Source organism: Barbus barbus, assembly GCF_936440315.1.
Source record: "Barbus barbus genome assembly, chromosome: 40".
Classification (NCBI taxonomy): Eukaryota; Metazoa; Chordata; class Actinopteri; order Cypriniformes; family Cyprinidae; genus Barbus; species Barbus barbus.
The window spans coordinates 9,607,658-9,626,684 of NC_136718.1; the positions used below are offsets into that span (position 1 = coordinate 9,607,658).

Below are 19,027 nucleotides of genomic sequence, written 5' to 3' on the forward strand. Positions count from 1 at the left end.
CTCGCTCTCCACATTACCCATGACCAACGGTGTCTCCAAACAAGCCCTGCATGCTCACAACCACTGAAATCAGTTTTCCTGCCAGCCAAGAATATGAGATCTGGAAACAGCCTCATATTCATAGCTTGTTTATCATTTGGAATAGAAGAACTGAGTTTAGAAAAAGTAGGCTTTTCAGAAAATTCTAAATGGTGCAATTTTTTTCCAGGGGTGAATAAAACCAAATGTATTTCTGTGGGTTGATCCAGAAAAAAAGGATTCTAGCCCTATATGGTTCTAAAATTATGAACTAAAACACAAATGCACATATAGTAGCGCCACCTAGTGTCTGACAGATTTGCGTGTGAGTTGGAAGCATCCCACTAAGATTTCTATGATTTAGGGTCTCTGACGCCCAGACACTTTCAGTTCTTGGACTCCTAAAAATGAAACATAAAATAGGAAATGGTATTGTAGAGGTGGATTCATCGCGTCTGTGTGTCAAGGTCAGTAAGTCCTAAACTAAAAAGTTAAACTAGATATAATATAATATATATATACAACATGAAGGTGAGTAAATACTGTTTGTCCGAACTGTCCTTTTAAGGCAAAAAGGCCAAAAATAAAAAATAAAAATTGTCCAAGCTGTGCCTTTAAGACAAAAATAAATACATTTCAGGGAAGCACAAATCAAAGTTATGTTTGCTCATACAACTACATTATCATTTCAGTGATTCTTAATATGTCTTAAATGACACCATGTGAATGCACGCAAAAACAGTTTAGAGCTCTACAAACTTACAACTTACAAACCTTTTCTGCCTCAGCTGTTTGTCTCTCTTTCTGTCTCTCTCGCCTCTTCCCAAGCTCCTGTTTCTTTGCATTACCATGAGCACTGTTTCCTGTTTTTCATACAAACTCGTAACTGTCTCTGAGGACCAACAAAGGAACCTCAGCAACCTCACACACACACACACACACGCTCAAACTAACTCCACTGGGAGGTATGTGAGAATAATAGAGATAGGTCTAGAGGGTTTTATTGACGTCTGAATCATTCATAGAGGCTGTGTTGTCAAGGCTTTTCTTCAGGCCAGTAAACACCCAGCAATCCAGCACAGCAACTGTACCTATAACACCACACATTAGCATTCCCATGTGTTCTTACACCCACTGACATCTCATTTTACAGCGGCTAACAAATATAGAATATAGTATGTATAGCCTACTAGGTATGTACAGTATATGACATCAACACCTATCAAATGCCAAATGTATATTTAGTGGAGAGCTATATATACTGTATATGTGAAGGCCATACATATGGAAAGGCCAATAACTGTCAGACTCACATGCAATGCAAGTACCGATAAAGCCCAAGTTTACTTCAGTTTTGACACAAACACGTGACGTCTGCTTAATAATTAACAAATAGCCCTTCAAAGTGTATTTATGAAATTTACGTCACACGCATGAACGCCTGAATCACTTTTAAGCTAAGACTCATAGTTAGAAGAGTATACTTCTATTGAATATGCACTTTGTGGCCATTAAAAAAAAGTATGTTCTGTATAGTATTACAGGGACAATTCACCCAAAAATAAAAAAATTCTGTCATTAATTACTCACCCATGTTGTTCCAAACCCATAAGACTTTCGTTCATCTTCAGAACACAAATTAGGATATTTTTGTTGAAATCCGAGAGCTTTCTGATCCTGCATAAACAGCAAGGATCCTACCATGTTCAAGGCCCAGAAAGGTAGAGAGGACATTGTTAAAGTAGTCCATGTGACATCAGTGGTTCAACCTTTAAAGTCGTTCAAGGACTTTATTTAACAATTTTCAATTCAACAACGCCACACGTTCATGCCAGTACCAGAAAGAAATCGTTGAATAAAGCCGTTATTATTGTTTTCTTTGTGCACAAGAAGTAATCTTGTAGCTTCATAAAATTAAGGTTGAACCACTGATGTCACTTGGACTATTTTAACAGTGTTCTTACTACCTTTCTGGGCCTTGAATGTGGTAGCTCTGTTGCTGTCTATGGGGGGTCAGAAAGCTCTCGGATTTCATCAAAAATATCTTAATTTGTGTTCCGAAGATGAACGAAGGTCTTACAAGTTTGGAACAACATGAGGGTGAGTAATTAATGACAGATTTTTCATTTTTGGGTGAACTATCCCTTTAATTTGTGTAATATGAGAAATTGCATTGAACTGCTTCACTGTTATTCACAACTCCTGTGGCCTCATGGGACAGTAAAGTGTCTGTCATATAAGCATCTTGGAATACCTTTTGCCTAGTGCTTTATGAATACTTTGAATTTGGACAGTTTTTTTTCACCTACTATATTTGGGAAGTAGGCATATTTGGATGCAGCCCGTATTTTGGCCATAGAGTCAACAGTACAGTGATCTGTATCAATGCTGTTCATGAACAATTTTGTGTTTAAAAAGTAATGGGAAATACCTCCTTGAGGTATCATTGATGTTGAGTAATACGTGACCAGGAAAAGGAAAAAACATCCTCCAACTGGGAAAAAAAATGGAACAGACTGAGAAATAGGAAATGTTGTGCTGAGGGCTAACAGTATAAGCAGCAGCAAACACTTTTGTTAACATCACACGTCTGCCATATGGGTTCAATGATGCCTAATGTCTATAAAGGGATTTTCAGATAACCTGTTGACAAATAATGGAGGTTTGAAGTGTTGTGCAATCTCACTATCGTTCCCTCTCTTTAAATCTGTTTATGAGTGTGAAATTAAAGTGTGTGAAACAGGAAGAAACTGGAATAACAAAGGAGAGGAAACAGAGTCATCTGCTTTACGAATGAACACACACACATTTTTACAGGTGACAATGTGCAAATCCACCAGATGCAGTTAAGCTGGGCCTTAAATACTACAACAACCGCACTCATGCAAACATATGTCAGTGGACGGTGTGTGTTTTTTTTTTTTAAATCACACCTGTATTTGTCTATTCAACTCAATGTCTTATATTTTCAATATTTAAGCAATTATTACACAAGCAGAAGTGCAGTTTTAGTGAATTTCAACATTTTTATATTCAATACAACATCAGAATTATGTATCACAAAGTCTATCATCTAACTGAATATGTAAATGTCTCTGGAAAAATTCACCTTCAAACATGTTGGGAACAGGGTCACTGCAGTGTTGCTTCATGCTCGCTCCCTTGCTGGCCACAGAGAGAGGACGAGAGAAAGAGAGACCATAAAAAGGGAATAGGAAATGTTTGGCTTTCCATCAGAAACTTAAGCTCTTTTTGATGTGCCGAATAGCGCTGGAGTGGGCGGTTAGCTTCAGAGACTCACAAGCGAGTCGCGACACATAAGCAACATCTTTCCTCATCTTGTTTTCCTGTCTTTTTAAATTTTGGGTGGAACTTTCCAGACATTTTTGGGGTAAATTAAGAGTAAATAAGTGGAATATGCTGACAAACTTTTCATGTGAAAATAAAATCAGAAAATAGAAATGGAAAGCAACAAGAAGGAAAGCTTTATAGGGCTGTGTAGCTTCAAACTAGGAGTGTGTGTGTTGTGTTCAGATATTCAGAGAGCAAGAAAATGAAAGCTAAAGACACTTTTCCTTAAAATTCTCTTTTTTTCTCATTTTACTCTCCCATTTTCATAAATTCAAACTCATAACTATTCTCTTATGTTTTGTTACTTTTTTGCTTGAGTGATTTATTATTTCTTTGAGTGCTTGCTTGTTTCTTTATTTTTCATGTTTATTTCTTTCTTTAACTCTTTGAGTAATATATTTTTCTTGTTTTATTTTGACTATTCTCTTCTTTTTAAGATGTTTTATGTTTGTTTAATTTCTTTGCTTGATTGTTTTTGTTTCTTTGATTGCTTCTTTCTTTGGGTCATTTTTTTATGTTTGTTTAATTTCTTTGCTTGTCTGTTTCTTTGAGATTTTGTTTCACAGTTGATTTGATTAGTTTTATTCTTTCTTTGACTTTTTCTGTTTGTTTGTTTGTTTGTTTGTTTTTGCTTGAGTATTTATTTCGTTTTATGTTTGCCTCTTTGAGTCTTTGTTTCATTGTTTGTTTGACTCATTGCAGTTTATGTCTTCAAGTCTTTATTTTGTTCTTTTTGTTTGTTTTTGTTTGACCTTTGAGTATTTGTTTAATTTTTGTTTGATTGCTTAGTTTTTCTTTTTTTATGTTTGTTTCATTATTTGAGTCTTTGTTTCATTGTTTGACTGATTGCAGTTTCTGTCTTCGGTTTGATTTGCTCTGTTTGTTTTTTTGTTTGACGTTCTTTGAGTATTTGTTTCATTGTTTGATTGCTTCTTTCTTTCTTTCTTTCTTGCAGCCTACCCTCATTTACCCCCCCCCCACACACACTTGGCTCTTGGCCACTCCCCACACTTGCGGTCTCGCTGTCTTCTTCTCTCCCAGAGAAAACCACTTAATGCAAACAAAAAAGAGTTTTGTCCTCAGTTTGCAGAGTCCTGTCACATGGCTACGGAAACAGCCATTTAACATAGTGAAGATAAATCAGTGGTAAAAGTGGTAGTGTCTTTACATCACAGAGACTTGAAAAAAACATCACTCATCAAGGGCATAGAGTTGTTTTTTATAATTACATGGATAGCAAATAACAGGCAGGATGAGAAAGGAATAAAATAACATACAGAGTCTGGGTGGATGTTACACAATGGCTGCATGGCACCAGCGGGTGTGTGTCCTGGGAAAAGGATATTACGGTATGTGTGTGTGTGTGTGTGTGTGTGTGATTGACTGTGCCTGAGAGACTCAACAATTGAAATTACCCTGTCGAAGACCAAGTGGAGACACTGCCCTCGAAACCTCTGGGCCAGGGCAGTGACTAGCCCTTTAGTAGTATGTGCTGAGTGTGTGGGTGAACACACACATACACACTCTCTCGAATTCAGGGCCAAGTCCTGCTTGACTCTGCAGAGACAGAGACTCACAATGATATGTTTGTAAAAGAAAAAATGGAAACCTGAGAAGGGAATTGTGTGAAAGGAAAAAATAACCTCGAAACAGAAAAACATCAAAAACACCCAAAACAACCCCCAAAAAAGAACGGAGAGTTTATGAGGGCTGTTTTAGTCTGCTGGCTCACTCCCCGATCTTTAGCAAGGCGTCACTCCGGGTCAGCAGCCCGTCTCACAGACGCTGCACTGTCAATTATGGCACTGCCATGGAAACTGCAGAAAGCCATGGAGAAAATGACCCCTCACAACTCAGAGTAGTGCAGCTTGTCCTGGAATAACACAATTCACTGCTACTTTAACAGTTAGAGCACACTGTCAAAAACTGCCATGTTTAACTGTCATTTCTTACAACAAAATACTATATTCAGAACTTAACACTGAAATGCAAGCTTATAGGTCATTTACTCAAGTGACAAATGACTGATTAAACATAAAAATATAATACAAAATTGTGTAATAATCATGTGAGTAGTTGTTTTGTTCACTTCACATATCTACACTAGGACCTATATGTGGCACCTCTGTTCATTGTAGTATGGAAATAATATAATTTTTTTGTTAAAAAGTAAGTGCAATGAAAAAATGGTGTAGAAAAATTTTCACTTGGAAATTGCTAGCAAATTTCACAATTAATTACAAGGAAATGGCAAGTATATATTTTGAAGTGGAAAGACTGAAATAGTATTTTCTTGTAAAAAGTGTGTATTCTAAGCAAGGTCATTTCAAGGTCAAGCAACAAGTTACACACACACACGCACTCACAGTATGGTGTTGCATTCCTGAATAGTTCAATGTTTCTAAACAAATCAGTTAAATGAATTAATGATTCAATGACTCACTCATAAAGACAGTCATAGATTTACTTCAAGATCAATCAGCATTTTAAATGATTCAATGACTCACTCACAAATACAGTCACTTGTTCTGTTCTAGAATGACTCAGCAATTCGAATGAATCAGTAAAAGGCAGGATTCTATGACTCACAAAGACTGTCACTTGTTTTGTAAAATTAATTTTTAATGTTTTGAGCGAATCAGTTTAATAAATGACTTAAGGACAGTTTATTGTTTCTGCCCACTGGACTAATTGTTATACAGAGCCATGCATATGACCAAAAACTAAATGTCATTGCTGCAAATTAAATTCAGCAAAATGAAAAATTTATGAAATTATTTATTCTAATTAATTTGTTTCCTTGTTGCTACAAATTCTTAATTTCCTCCACAATATCATACCATGTGTGGGGATCTGTAGTGTTACATGAAGAATTGAGTCACAAAGAATTGCAGGCTGCCTGGAGCAGAAAAACACAGACAAGCAGACTGATACAACAGTATCAGTCCCAGTGCTGTATCCATGTTGTTAGAACACTGTTCAACCAATCAGCTTTGACAACCGGAACTAACTGTTATATAAAGACATGCAAGTAAGAGTGACAACAAAACAGCAACAACACATTAAATCAACAAATAGCAAAAAAGGAAAAAATGTGAACATGCGGAGAACCTAAACACTGTGTACATATACTCATGATTACTGTAATGCAGGCACAGATAATTATTGTAATTCAACAGCATAACACTGCTACATTACAGTTATTTTCTGAACCTGTTTACAGTGAAGTTTCAGCATACAGCCATCATTTAATTGCAATCTTTTTTAGAACTACTATTGTAAAAAAAAAAAAAAAAATGCACAGTCCTGTTCAGTGCACAATTATTGTATATCCAAATGAAGTGGGACTGAAAAATGTGATTAAAATGTATTAAAGCATCAGTATTAAGCCTAAATTTCAATATTCAGCCTTACAGCCGATGCACATGTAACGGATCCGACAAGGCGTGAGGATCCATTTGCAGACTTTATTAGAAACGTGGTAAAACACAGGCAGGGTCAGACATCAGTAGACAGACATGTTGAGGGCAAGACACAAGAGTATACCAAAAGCATGCATGGGTCGTCGATCGGTGAACAATATCCAAAGGGGTTAGGCAGAGAGATAATCCAGGTACATGAGCAATAGTCCAAGAGAGGCGCAAACAGCATCCGAATGGCAAGGCAAGGGTTAACACCAAAGCAATAATCCAAACAAGGGTAAAAAGGCTAGGCAAGACTAAGACACTATGAAAGGCTCTGTTATGTAGCTATCAGCAATGACAGTGATAAGTGCTAAACAAAACTCGGCGAACTGTGCAAGGAAATCCATGGTTTAAGTAGGGTGTGTGATTGTGTAATAGTTCTCAGGTGTGAGTGAGTGTGTGACTGGAATCAGCTGTGTGTGTCGTCAGTGCAATGGATGATGGAAACTGTAGTCCGATGGTGAAGTACAGCAGTAATGTAGTGCAAGAGTCCATGTGGTGAGCGGGTGACCTCTGGTGGCGAGCAAATGGAAGTCCATGGACCTGATTCATGATAGCACAGAAGTCTTAGTAAGTTGTTCACACTGTAACTATCGCAACCTGTGTTTGAAGCTCAGAGTGGGATGGCATGTGTCCATTTGGTTGGGTCACAGTTACCATTCTGTCCGGGGTTTGAACCCACAACCCACGGGTCACACAAACCCAAGGCCACCAAACCACCAGGCCTGTGCACAGCCATGCTCGTAAAAATGAATTATGCCGACAGTTCAGGAAAGGAAAGTCAGAGGAGATTTAGGCTCCAGTTCAACAGTAAAGATTGGACACAGGAAGTCAAGAACCAGCGACCAGCAGCTTTGTGTTTTCCAGTGCTGTCTCTGGAATAATATTCCATTTAAAATGCCACCTACTCACAGGGATCAAGTTGCAGTAAGTCAATGTGACATTTCATGTAGTATCGGTGCTAAAAATGTCAAATAAAGCTGTTCCTAATGATCTCAAGATGTTTAAGATTTTGTTGTATAAAAAGCTGATGTATGAGGCTGACTATAACTTTGGGCTCTTCCCTACAATCTGAACTTTTACCTGGTTTACCAGTGAACCCATTTACACCTGGTATCGGGCGACACCAACAAATGTTCAGTGCTATATCTGGGCTATTTTAGTATAATTGATATACTACTACTACTATAGTTTTTGGTAATAATTTGGATTTAAGTCTTATTTTTATATTTTATATTTTCATTTAAAGGAACACTCCAATTTTTTTGAAAATAGGCTCATTTTACAACTCCCCTAGAGTCTGCGCAATGATATTACGCAGCGCCTGAAAGTAGTCCCCAGCTAGATAACTAGTTATGATATAGCTGAGGACTATTTTCAAGCGCTGCGTAATATCATTGCGCCTGCTGCACCTATGGTACGGCAGCAAAGTGCCTTGATTATTACGCTGGAACGAGAGTATAGTTCCTAGCCATATCAGCCTAGAAAATCGCAACTTTTCATTTTCCGTCAGTCTTAGTACACAATGTAACTACAGAAGAGTCACGTTTTAAATAGGAAAATTATATAAACTCTTTGGTCATTTTTGAGCGAGATGCTAATGGTCTAATCTAATTCAATGATATATGCTAAGTTAAGCTAAAAGTGCTACTGCCAGACCTGGAGATCGGCTGAATGGATTCAAAAATGGTAAAACTCAACTGGAGTTGTAAAAAAGTGTCTTCCTTTAAAATTTAGTTAAAGGGTTCATATAATGCACTTACATTATTTTGTGTATTTGGTGTAATGCAATGTGTTTACGCGGTTCGAGGTTCAAAAAACACATTTCCACATACTGTACATTATTGTTGTTCCTCTAAGCTCCGCCTTTGATTTTTAAAAAACTCATCGTTCTGAGAAGCAAGGCATGCTCTGATTGGCCAGCTATCCAGTGCATTGTGATTGGCCGAATATCTCAAGCGTGCAATGGAAATGTTACGCCCCTTACCATGTTGTGATGCCGTATCCTGGCGTGACGAGACTAAAACAATAAAACCCACTATAAATTAGGCATTTGTTGCATTCAGTGAGGACATAATTACTGATTATAATGACTCATATGATCTTTTTACACGTTGCGTAGCATAACACTAACATTTGTGATCGTATAAACATCAAACAAGCGCTACTCTACACTGCTCAAAACGTGCGTTTGAATAGTCAGTAGCAAATTCTTTAAATATCAAAGCGTACTTACAGGCTGTGAGTCAGAAGCACCAGACTGTCCTTGCGACATTGGAATTGCCCCACTTTATAGTGTTCACGGCCATTCATAGTGTTCACATTATAGGCTACTCTCACCTAGGTTCAGGAAACAGTCCTCCGTAAAGTGCATTGCACACAATCAAATATTTGCATTGTACTATTCTGGAACAGTGTTGTAAATATAACTTAACCACTGATTTCTAGTTGTGTACTCATTTGGAAGCCCAAACAAAGTAGTTTCGCTTTCACAACGAAACACACAGCGTCTCCAGGACATGGTGCCGGCGACAACAACAATACTACAGCTAGAATAAAAGTTACGCCTTCTTTCATTGCGTATACATTTGGGCGGTGTTATGCAAATCTTCCCACACCGTGACGTAGACATGTTTCTATGTGGCTTCAGTCTGTCTCTGTCTGTTGTGCTGCTGAGAGGTTTGCGTTTGTAGCTCCGCTTTTTTATTGAATGTTTACCTTACTTTCACTCTCTGTTGTTTAAAGTGATAATATATAACTTAATTCCCACCATATTTCTAGTATTATCTATCAAACTAATCTAACTAATTTGATCATTCGCTTTTTAAAACCGCGAGTGCAGCGCATCAGCTGGTTAGCTTGTTACTCGTGGTTCTATTTCTATTCGCGCCTATTATTGTTTTCTTTTTTCTCCGTTTTCATTTCCCTCTCGCTACGTTTTTCACGAGTTCATCAAACAACAGTGGTGAGTGGTAAGTTAAGTTGGTATCATTCATCAGTCACAGTGAGTAATAAATTACATCTCAATATTCAAGTAGAAAACAGATATTTTAAATTGTAATAATATTTAACACTGTTTTTACTGTATTATTTTTGAACAAATAAATGCAGCCTTGGTGAGACGTAAGAAACAATGCAGATTTGAGAGACATATTACATCACGTATCTACCAGGTGTAAGCAGGGCCAGTGTGTCCCGTAATAGATACGCGGTTCCTTTACGCATTTACGGGTACACACATGTTTATTCGCGCACACATATGCGCCACGTCCTGCTGCTTACACAGGAAGGGGAGGTAGAGCTACTTCCTGTCCAAGAGGGGAAGAGTAAGGGTATAGCAGGGGGCCACACTTCCTGTTAAGAAGAAGGGAGGAAAGAAACAGAAAATATACAGATGACATCATGCAGTAGGTTTGTTGGACAGGGTTTTGGGGAGAGTCCGTATTTTGGCCTGATGGAAAAGCTGAAGCAAGTGTGTAAAGAAACACACACACACACACACACACACATATACTCACATGTGCATTCTTCAGCTGCAATAATAAAACACTTACACAGGTCAAGCTCTTTCGTCTTCTTACTTACTGACACATGAAATCACTAACACTCCCACGTATGCAAACGCATAAAACACACACAGACACACAAAAACATGCTACATGACAGTGTGAAGTGTGCAACTAAAGTTTTGCATAATATGAAGAATATGTGAGCGATAGTCATGCAAATTATACTGGCATGATTGTTCACGATGGTTGCCAGGGTATTTCTCTGCAGTATATCCCAGAATTGTCTCACACAATTGCGTTCCTAAAAATCAGGTGTCCTCCTCTGAATGCAACATAACATGACAGCGTTTGTTATTGCATGTGTCATTATGACCTACAGTTGTTTCCCCAATTGCAGCAACTTCCATTTTTATTATTATTATTTTTTTTAATGAATGATAATTTGCGCCAGTTTCCCAGGAAGTAATGATTTTGTTATCTTCAACACATGGATTGAAATGGGGTATTATTTACTTACTTTACTTTACTTACTTTTGTCATTTAGCAGACGCTTTTGTCCAAAGCGACTTACAAATAAGAAAAAGTAACTAAAACTAAAAAGTTACAACTCTATAAATACTATCTACCCACATATTTAAGAAAATAAAGAAATTAAATAAAATTGACACATGCATATAACAACAACATTTCAATAATAAACATATCAATGAAAAAATTAAATAAAAAGCGATACTACTATCCTTTGCCGGTGTCCCTGCCCCGTGGAGTCGCACGGTAGAGTCGATGGTCTTTACACTCTTTACTTTTTTACTTTTGTCATTATTATTTGCAAAATTATTTATGCAATATTCCTGTGTCCAAGTTAAATTCACAACTTTGAATGGAAACATAGCTTATGATATTCTGGTCTCGAGATATGCAAACACAGTGTGAGCCGTGATGTCTGATTTATGAAAAATGACTCATTAGGGCCTGTTCACACAATAGACTGCACAAAATATGCGATGTAGTGTAGTTTCTGAAGAGCGTTTTTGAAGCTCATAGTGGGCGAAGCCGGCCATCGCCATCTTGGCAGCGTGTCACCACGCATCAAAAATGGTTAAAGAGGCGGGACATGGGTGGAGCTGGTTGCTGAAACCCCACCCACCTAGCTCGACGGTGGTGACAGCAGAGGAAATCCACCTGTCACTCAATTGGCCATGCCCTTGATTATGCAGAACTTTAAGGTTTAATATAATTTAAATGGATGAGTTATAAAAAATTCACCCCCCTCACAGTAGTCATGAAGGGCAAAATTAGCTGTATAGACCAAAACCACTTTTTGTACCAGGCTGTAATCATATTTTCTTCAGCTGTAAAGTTGGGCATTTTAACATGGGGAGTCTATGGGACTGATTCCCTTTTGGAGCCAGTCTCTAGCAGCCAGTCGATGAATTGCAGTTTAAGTCACTTCCATGTTGGTTTCAAGAGAGAAACCAGGAGGTTGCCGCTTGGTTCACACCATGAATGATAACTATAATGATATAGTTTTAAAAATCTTGTCCACAAGTCCACAACTATAACAATAACGACATAAAAGAATGATGTCTTTGGAATCACTGATGATTTTTTTCCACTAAAACATTGACAGCCAATCAGAATCCATCCTGCTTTTAAAAAGCTTGAGCATTCACAGTGGCAAACAACAGAACAACAGCACATGGTTATAATAACGGTATTGTGTGTTGGTTTGGAGGCTAATATAGTTATCATTATAGTTATGATATTTATGATGTGAACAGGCCTTCTATGAAATCGTTTCGTTTTATGAGTCAGCCAAAACGCTTCACAGAACAGCCTCAAGCTCCTTTATAATGTAGCGGTTTGAATCAGACTGACTCAGTGAATCATTTTGAGTCATTACTGCTGACAGAGTCATTTTTGGTCTGATTTGAAATGAACTGTTATTGTGCTGTATAGTAGCTACATTTTAGGTTTGTGAAAATTACATCAGCCTATTTACTTAATAATTGTTCACATTACAACATGTATAAAGATACATGATCACAACATCCAGACTCATTTAAAAAGTTTTCTCGGTGCATAGGCAAAAAAAGTTGTTGGTTGGTTTAAAAAGTGTGCATCGGATACAAGTTGGCATTTGTATAGCGATGCATCGTTTCTAACATATTTGCATCGGTAAAAAATGATTTATTTATATATAATTACTAGTGGATGCGCTACACTTTTATTGTTTAGAAAGTGACCAATATTTTATATGTAGGCTAGATTGATTTCTCCTCTCGAAACTGTTTCTCAAGCTCGTGTTCCATCACGTGCCCCATGGCGAATCACAACAACAGCATGGAGACCCGAGGAAAAGCGGGGATTAAAGTCCAATAACCTAACAAATCAATCGGGGCTAAAGCGGTTATAAACGACAATGTAAGTTCACACAATCTAACTAATTTGTGCACGCTTTTTCTTAAGCAGCCCTAATGTCGATGATGGATCAAATCATCCACCATGGCAAACAGCGAATATATTTGTGCTGTTTAATGCATTTGAGACGTTTTGTTTTCCTCGGTGCATAACTGGCATGTCACAAGTATATTTTTCATCTGTAAACGTTAGAAAGTCATGCAAATATATAAATTCAGCTGTCAGGAGTGGGCTTGCGCGAGTGAACGAGCGCTGCTGCACGCTAAAATAGGAGTGCAATAATTCTGAGTCAAATATGCATTTTATGATAGCAGTAACTGTAAAGGAAATATTGTAATGGGTAAATCAAATGTAAGCTAATACAGTCCTAATTACTAAGCTCAGATGACTTAATGTGTTTCTTAAAGCAGTTAAAATGTAGTTTTCTTGGCTGTGTTTGGAATCATCGTCTTGCTGAAATGTCCACCCTTGTTTCATCTTCATCATCCTGGTACAGTAGGTGTTGGGACTGAACTATTACTTTCCACTGACAAGGGGCAGGATTGCTTTCTAATTACTGATAGATTTCAGCTGGTGTTTTGGCTTCCCATGCCTTTTTGCACATCCCATTGCACTGTCATTCCATTTTATAACACATACTTGATTTCTGAACTTATTTGTCTTGTTTTCTTTGTATGTATGGATTATTTGGGTTGTTATCTGGTGAAAATGTCAAGTCTACAGCACCTTTAGAAATATATTTACTGAGAAAAATGGTGATGCATTCAATACTTATTTTACCCGCTGTATATATAATGTCCACTTTTACAGTTGAATTGTAAGGAAAACTTTATGTTTTATCTATAACCAATACAACATACAAATCCTTTCTCTTTTTTTTTCTGTCTGGAGCCCTGATATTATCAGAACTATGCAGGTATAGAAACAGTGTAAGCAAAAAGTTGTAGCAAAAAATGTTCAAAGGCTTTGAGAATGCTTTGAACCTCTTTATTTTTAGGCCCAAAATCTTTTCATAGAAAACAAACACTGGTCAGTTGACTGGTAATGAGATACAAAGACTTAAGTCGAAACATTGTTTTAAACTTGAGATTCCTGAAGCCTGTAGAGTTGAGTTTTGATTATTCATCCTTCAAAAAGGTGAAGAGATTTACTGTCAGTTTCATTTGGGGAAAAAAAAAAAATCACCAGGGGTGCATGTTGTGAAAACACTGCTCATGAGCAGATGACCAATAAACCGTAAACTGTGAAAGAAATGGTGAAATACCAGCAACAACCACAAATGTAGCTTTCAAGCCTTCTTTCTGTCCGTCACACAAAATAACATGCAGCTCAAAATAAGCGTCATTTTGCTGACCTGCACATTGGACTTCAGAATTACTGGACCTGCATGATCGGTCAGTGTTGTTCTTTCCATTTAGGGAGCTGGTCAGGGGTGAAAAAAAAGCTCCTCTTCCCTTTAACATCCTTCCCCCTGCAGCACACACACACACACACACACACACACACAGATATTCTCCAACACTGGGATTCCTGCTATCCCAACATCCCCAGTTTCCCCAGGATCTTCCTCTGTTTTGACATTCCTGCTAATTCTATGGTTAATTAATTGGCGGGATGAAATTTTACCGCACGGCAGCTGACCTGGACCTAACTGAGTCCACTTAACGTCTTGGCAAAAGAATCTGCGGTGTGTCATTCAACAGACATCCGAATATAGTCAGCATGATATGAAGGAAAAGAACACATGAAATGTGTATCATTGGATGTAAAAAATAACACACACTAGGCATCCTGCCTGAAATGTAAATGCTTTGGAAAGACTATTTTCCCTCTTGAAACCCACTCTTATATCAATCTTTTTGTTCTCCAGTATTGAGTGAATCAACATGAGGGAACATTTCTTTAATCTCAGAGCTGCCTTTTTTTGTATGAAGACATAAGAGAAGACAGTTTCACTTTTGTTCTCCTCAGTCGAAAATGTTTTCTTTTTGTCCGTGGTTTTAGGGGAAAAAATAGCTTAAAGAGCCAAACTCATTTTGTGGCTGATCAAAAATCTTGGAGGAGGGAATCAGAGAGACAAGACTGGATTACAACTTAAACATTGCGGCCCTGCTCTTGCTCTCCGTTCTCTCAAAAAGGCAGCAACAATTACAGCCACATCACCATTTTACATAAATCAGGCAAATATGCACCTAATGCAAGTGTAAAGATTGTGACAACTACCCAATATTTAGTGACAACTTTATTTTGCACAATATGCATCGATACATTTTTATGTGTAATACATTTTTTTTTAAATTAAAACTGTTTAAAGAAGAAAAAAAATTGAAAAGCACATGCTCTCTGTGGTGTGGGAAAGTGTGTTAGTGAAATACTATGTACAATTGTGTGTTTTCAATTTAATTGCTTTGATTTAATAGCTCTGAGACATTTTTTATTGCAAACTCTTTTTATTTGAAGATAATTATTACCAAAAGGGGGAGAGTTATTACCAACTCAACATGTTCCTCAAGTACTAAGAGGATTACAAAATTTCATGTCCACATGAAATGCCCAATTCAAACATATTCAACCACACAGAAGGGAAGAATGCGAGATAAATTAGTCGCCAATGGATAAAAATACGTCAGATGTCATGAAAAAAAAGAGTAATTGAAAGATATTAAGTGCAGTATAAAAGTCGAGTGGTTTTCACATACCCAGTGCAAAACATATTTTCATACAACCTTATAAAATGTCTATAAAAATAGAAATAAAAAATATAAAAAGCAAATAAAAAGACAAATATATATATATATATATATATTGCAAAAATATTCACATTCTTGTCTTCCACGTCCCAGTACCCTCATTTGAGACCGTAAGCATACAGTAGCTGGATGGAGTCAGCAAAATTATCAGTTAAATCGGCCACAGTCTCAGAAAGTACAGGTTATCAAGACCAGAAATGACTAGTCATACTGTGAAATGCAATTTAGTGAAGTCTATACGGTGAGAACCATCCTGTATAGAGTTCAGTAACCTCCAGTGATTTGTGAAACCGGGCAAGATGATTCCCTGAAGAAGGTAACTTGAATAAATCAAAAAAGATCTGAGACTCAAAAAAAGCCATATGTGCACCAGACTTCAGGACTGTGTGGAGAAGTGGTTTTATCCCGTAATGCATGCACTGTAGTAGACGGCGCTGCTGGCGTCGGACAGGGCTGAAATCAAAGCGCTGTTCTCCTCACAAGGGGCGTTCCTGTTCAATCGAGTCCTGCTTGCGCTCAGGTATTGGTCAAACTCAATCCTGTCCACTTCGCCCCAGAACTCGGCCGAGGGTCCCAGCTGATCCACAGCGTCCAGAGAGGGCGGAGCGACCTGAGCGACCGCCGAGGTCTCGGGCGGCGGAGACAGCTGGCCCAGATGAGAGGTGAAGGCGGCCTGGGATTGACTGCTCCCGTATATCTGACCGTAATAGCCTGCAGGTGTGGGAGTGTGAGGAGCCTTGGAGGATTCTGGGAGGCTCATGTTGGGGTAGAGACCGTTAGGGTTCGAGGGCTCCACGACCAGGCATTTCTCCTGCAGTGGGAGGCAGGCCAGCGGAGACTTCTGGTTGAGGTGTGGGTGGGAATGCTGGAGGTTATGGGAGTTGTGGTGAGGGTGGTGGCCAGTCTGATGGTTTGGATGCTGGTGGTAGTTTATCCATGAACCCAGACCTACATCTTCCTGCATGTGAGGGGGAAAAAACACTGAATCTCCGCCTCCCTCCTCCAAAACGTCCAGTGGTGACATCTCCGGCGTCGGCAGGCCAAAACTCTCCAGCTCCGGAGCTCCAGAGTGGTGGAGGTCTCGGAAATGTCCCAGGGGAGGCAGCAGATGATGGGCATGGCGATGCGGCGAGTAGGCATCTCCTGGTCCCGGGCCACCAGCGAGGCCTTGAAGGAGCAAACCTGGTTCCACTCGTTTCATCTTCTTGGGCTGTTTCTTGCGGCGAGGACGGTATTTGTAGTTCGGGTGATCCTGGAGGTGCTGCAAACGGAGTCGTTCGGCTTCCTCCACAAACGGACGCTTGTCTAGTGTGCTTAGAGCCTTCCAGGATTGACCTAAAAACATCATCCAATCAGTGTCATTGTTGTAGGATTCGTTGTGCTACTTTTTGCTGTTTTTGCTTGAGTAGTTTAAATATGATTTTTTTTTTATCTTACCTAGTTTCGGCACTACAACATTGTTCTAATTTAATCTAGAAACAATGTCAGGGTATTGAGCCAGATTCTTCTGATTATTTATAAAAAGTTTTTAATTTAGCTCACTGGAATAAATATACAAATATAATCACAAATGATTTTTAAATGAGCTGTCACAATTGTAACTTTTGCAGCAGCAGCAATTGCTTTCGGTGAGAACAGATGCAACACAAGCACTGACAAAATTGTGTGTGACATGAGCAAATCATTACGTGTAACTGGTGCGGGGCACACGGGTTGGGTTGTAGTACTTGAATTATTAATGGGTCAATGGATGCAGACAATCGGCAGCTTGTGTGTCTGCCACAGCCCTGTTATATTTAAAAAAATAAGGACATCAAAATGTCTCTCAGAGAAACAGCCAAACACAAATATTGTGCAAGATTTACAAACGTTTCAAATGACTTCCATGTCATGTGCGCCCCAGGCTTGTTTTCTAATCGAGAATTCTGAGCAGCATGCAAAGTTCAGTTTTTTTCTTTTTTAAATTATAATAATAAACTGGCACATTTAATTTTTATTGAATTTATTTTTTACGTAAATTTTAAATGACAATGAATCTGCCTGATTGTAGAAGTAGCAGGGAGTGAATAAGGACGTGATTTTGTGCAACATGAATATCATTTTAACAATAAACCCAAAAATGATCATGTCTAAACTATTAGATTTAGAATTAACTTAAGTTTATGGCCATTTACTAAAGATATAATTGACAATGTGGTCATGTTTGCTTGTCATTTATTAGTCATATAATTTTATTCCAATTATTCCTATAATAACCTCATATTCACATCTTTTTAAAATGTAATTATTATTCTTTATTTTTATTTATTTATTTTAATATTTTATTATTTACTACATGTATTAATTAGGCAATTCTGACACATATATTATATATTTTTTTATTTTAATTTTCATATTTTAAACTACCAGTTTTCAAATATGCCACATCCGTGACATCGCACCCTCCTGATGCACTAGCTTGACCCCAGTTTAACCCCCGAGATGTGATGTATAGCGAGCGTCTTACCCAGCATCTTACTGAGCACGGCGTTATGCAGGTCTGGGTTCTGGAGGGCCAGACGTTTGCGCTCATCTTTAGCCCACACCATGAAGGCATTCATCGGCCTCCTGATCCTCGACTCCCCCCCTGATTTCCCCTCGCCGGAGCCCAGGGTCAGAGCTCCAGGGCGGGTTGAGTCCGGGCTTCCCGTCCTGGCCTCTGCTCCGGTTCGGGACCCCGTCCGTGTTCCAGAGCCGGGCACCGGCACCAGCTCTGTGGTCCGGCTGCGGTCAAAACCATGTCCCCGGTCAGGGCCCGGAGTGCTGGAAGAGGCACCCCATGTCCCACGCTCCGCAACCTGGCTGGGCTGAGAACTGGCCTCTTGACAGCAACTAGACTCAGATATATTCATTCCAGCAAGACCACCACGGTTAAAGCACGCTGTTGTCTTTGGATAGAAGCAACACCAGGACGTCTCTTTGCTACTTTAAGCTACTTTTAATACAGACTGACCAGTAACCCAAATGAAACGAATCGTAAAAAGAAAGAAAAAGAGTTAGAAAAGGCTGCACCCTTTGTTTTCGGATGTTTCAGAGAAGTATAAAATCCCACAGATGTTAGTGTTTTGTAACTCCTGCCCTCCAGACGGTATATAGTTCTTGTGCTGAGTTTGAAAGTTGTAGTGAGATTTGATGAACCCATGCTGCAAATATATATGTGGCCTGAGCCAATCAGAGCGTCAGCCCGAACAGGAGAGGCGGGAGGGGTAGCCAGTGGGAGTTCTCCTTCCCCCCTTTACAGCCTCCACAGACAGAGAGATGTAATCTGAGAGGGCCATTGTTTTAGGCCTGCTGTACACACACTCATATAGGGCACATACACTAAATCATAACACACTTGCGCATACACAGGAACCCTGTTTGTACTGGGGGGCCGGGACCACAAAGAAAGCTGTGCACTTGAGTGTTAACAACAATGAGCGCAAATGTAAAGACATGGCAGTCAACACGAAGTGAAGAAAACACATAAACCGAA

The 19,027-nt window shown here is 38.8% G+C and overlaps 1 protein-coding gene across 1 annotated transcript; it reads right to left on the bottom strand.

The window, feature by feature from the left end:
* Positions 1–14,995: 14,995 nt before the first annotated feature.
* On the bottom strand, positions 14,996–18,676 carry LOC306859214 (transcription factor Sox-18A-like). The gene is made up of 2 exons (XM_079400129.1): positions 18,020–18,676; positions 14,996–16,848 (listed from the first exon to the last, which is right to left on the bottom strand). Exons 1-2 carry the CDS (start codon positions 18,402–18,404, stop codon positions 15,914–15,916), a joined length of 1,320 nt encoding a protein of 439 aa, XP_079256255.1. The 5' UTR covers positions 18,405–18,676; the 3' UTR covers positions 14,996–15,913.
* Between the last annotated feature and the right edge of the window lie 351 nt (positions 18,677–19,027).

Coding starts and splice junctions, on each gene's coding strand:
- LOC306859214 (XM_079400129.1), bottom strand. CDS start 18,404: ATGAATATATCTGAGTCTAGTTGCTGTCAAGAGGCCAGTTCTCAGCCC. Junction 16,849..18,019: donor CGTGCTCAGTAAGATGCTGG/GTAAGACGCTCG, acceptor TGATGTTTTTAG/GTCAATCCTGGAAGGCTCTA.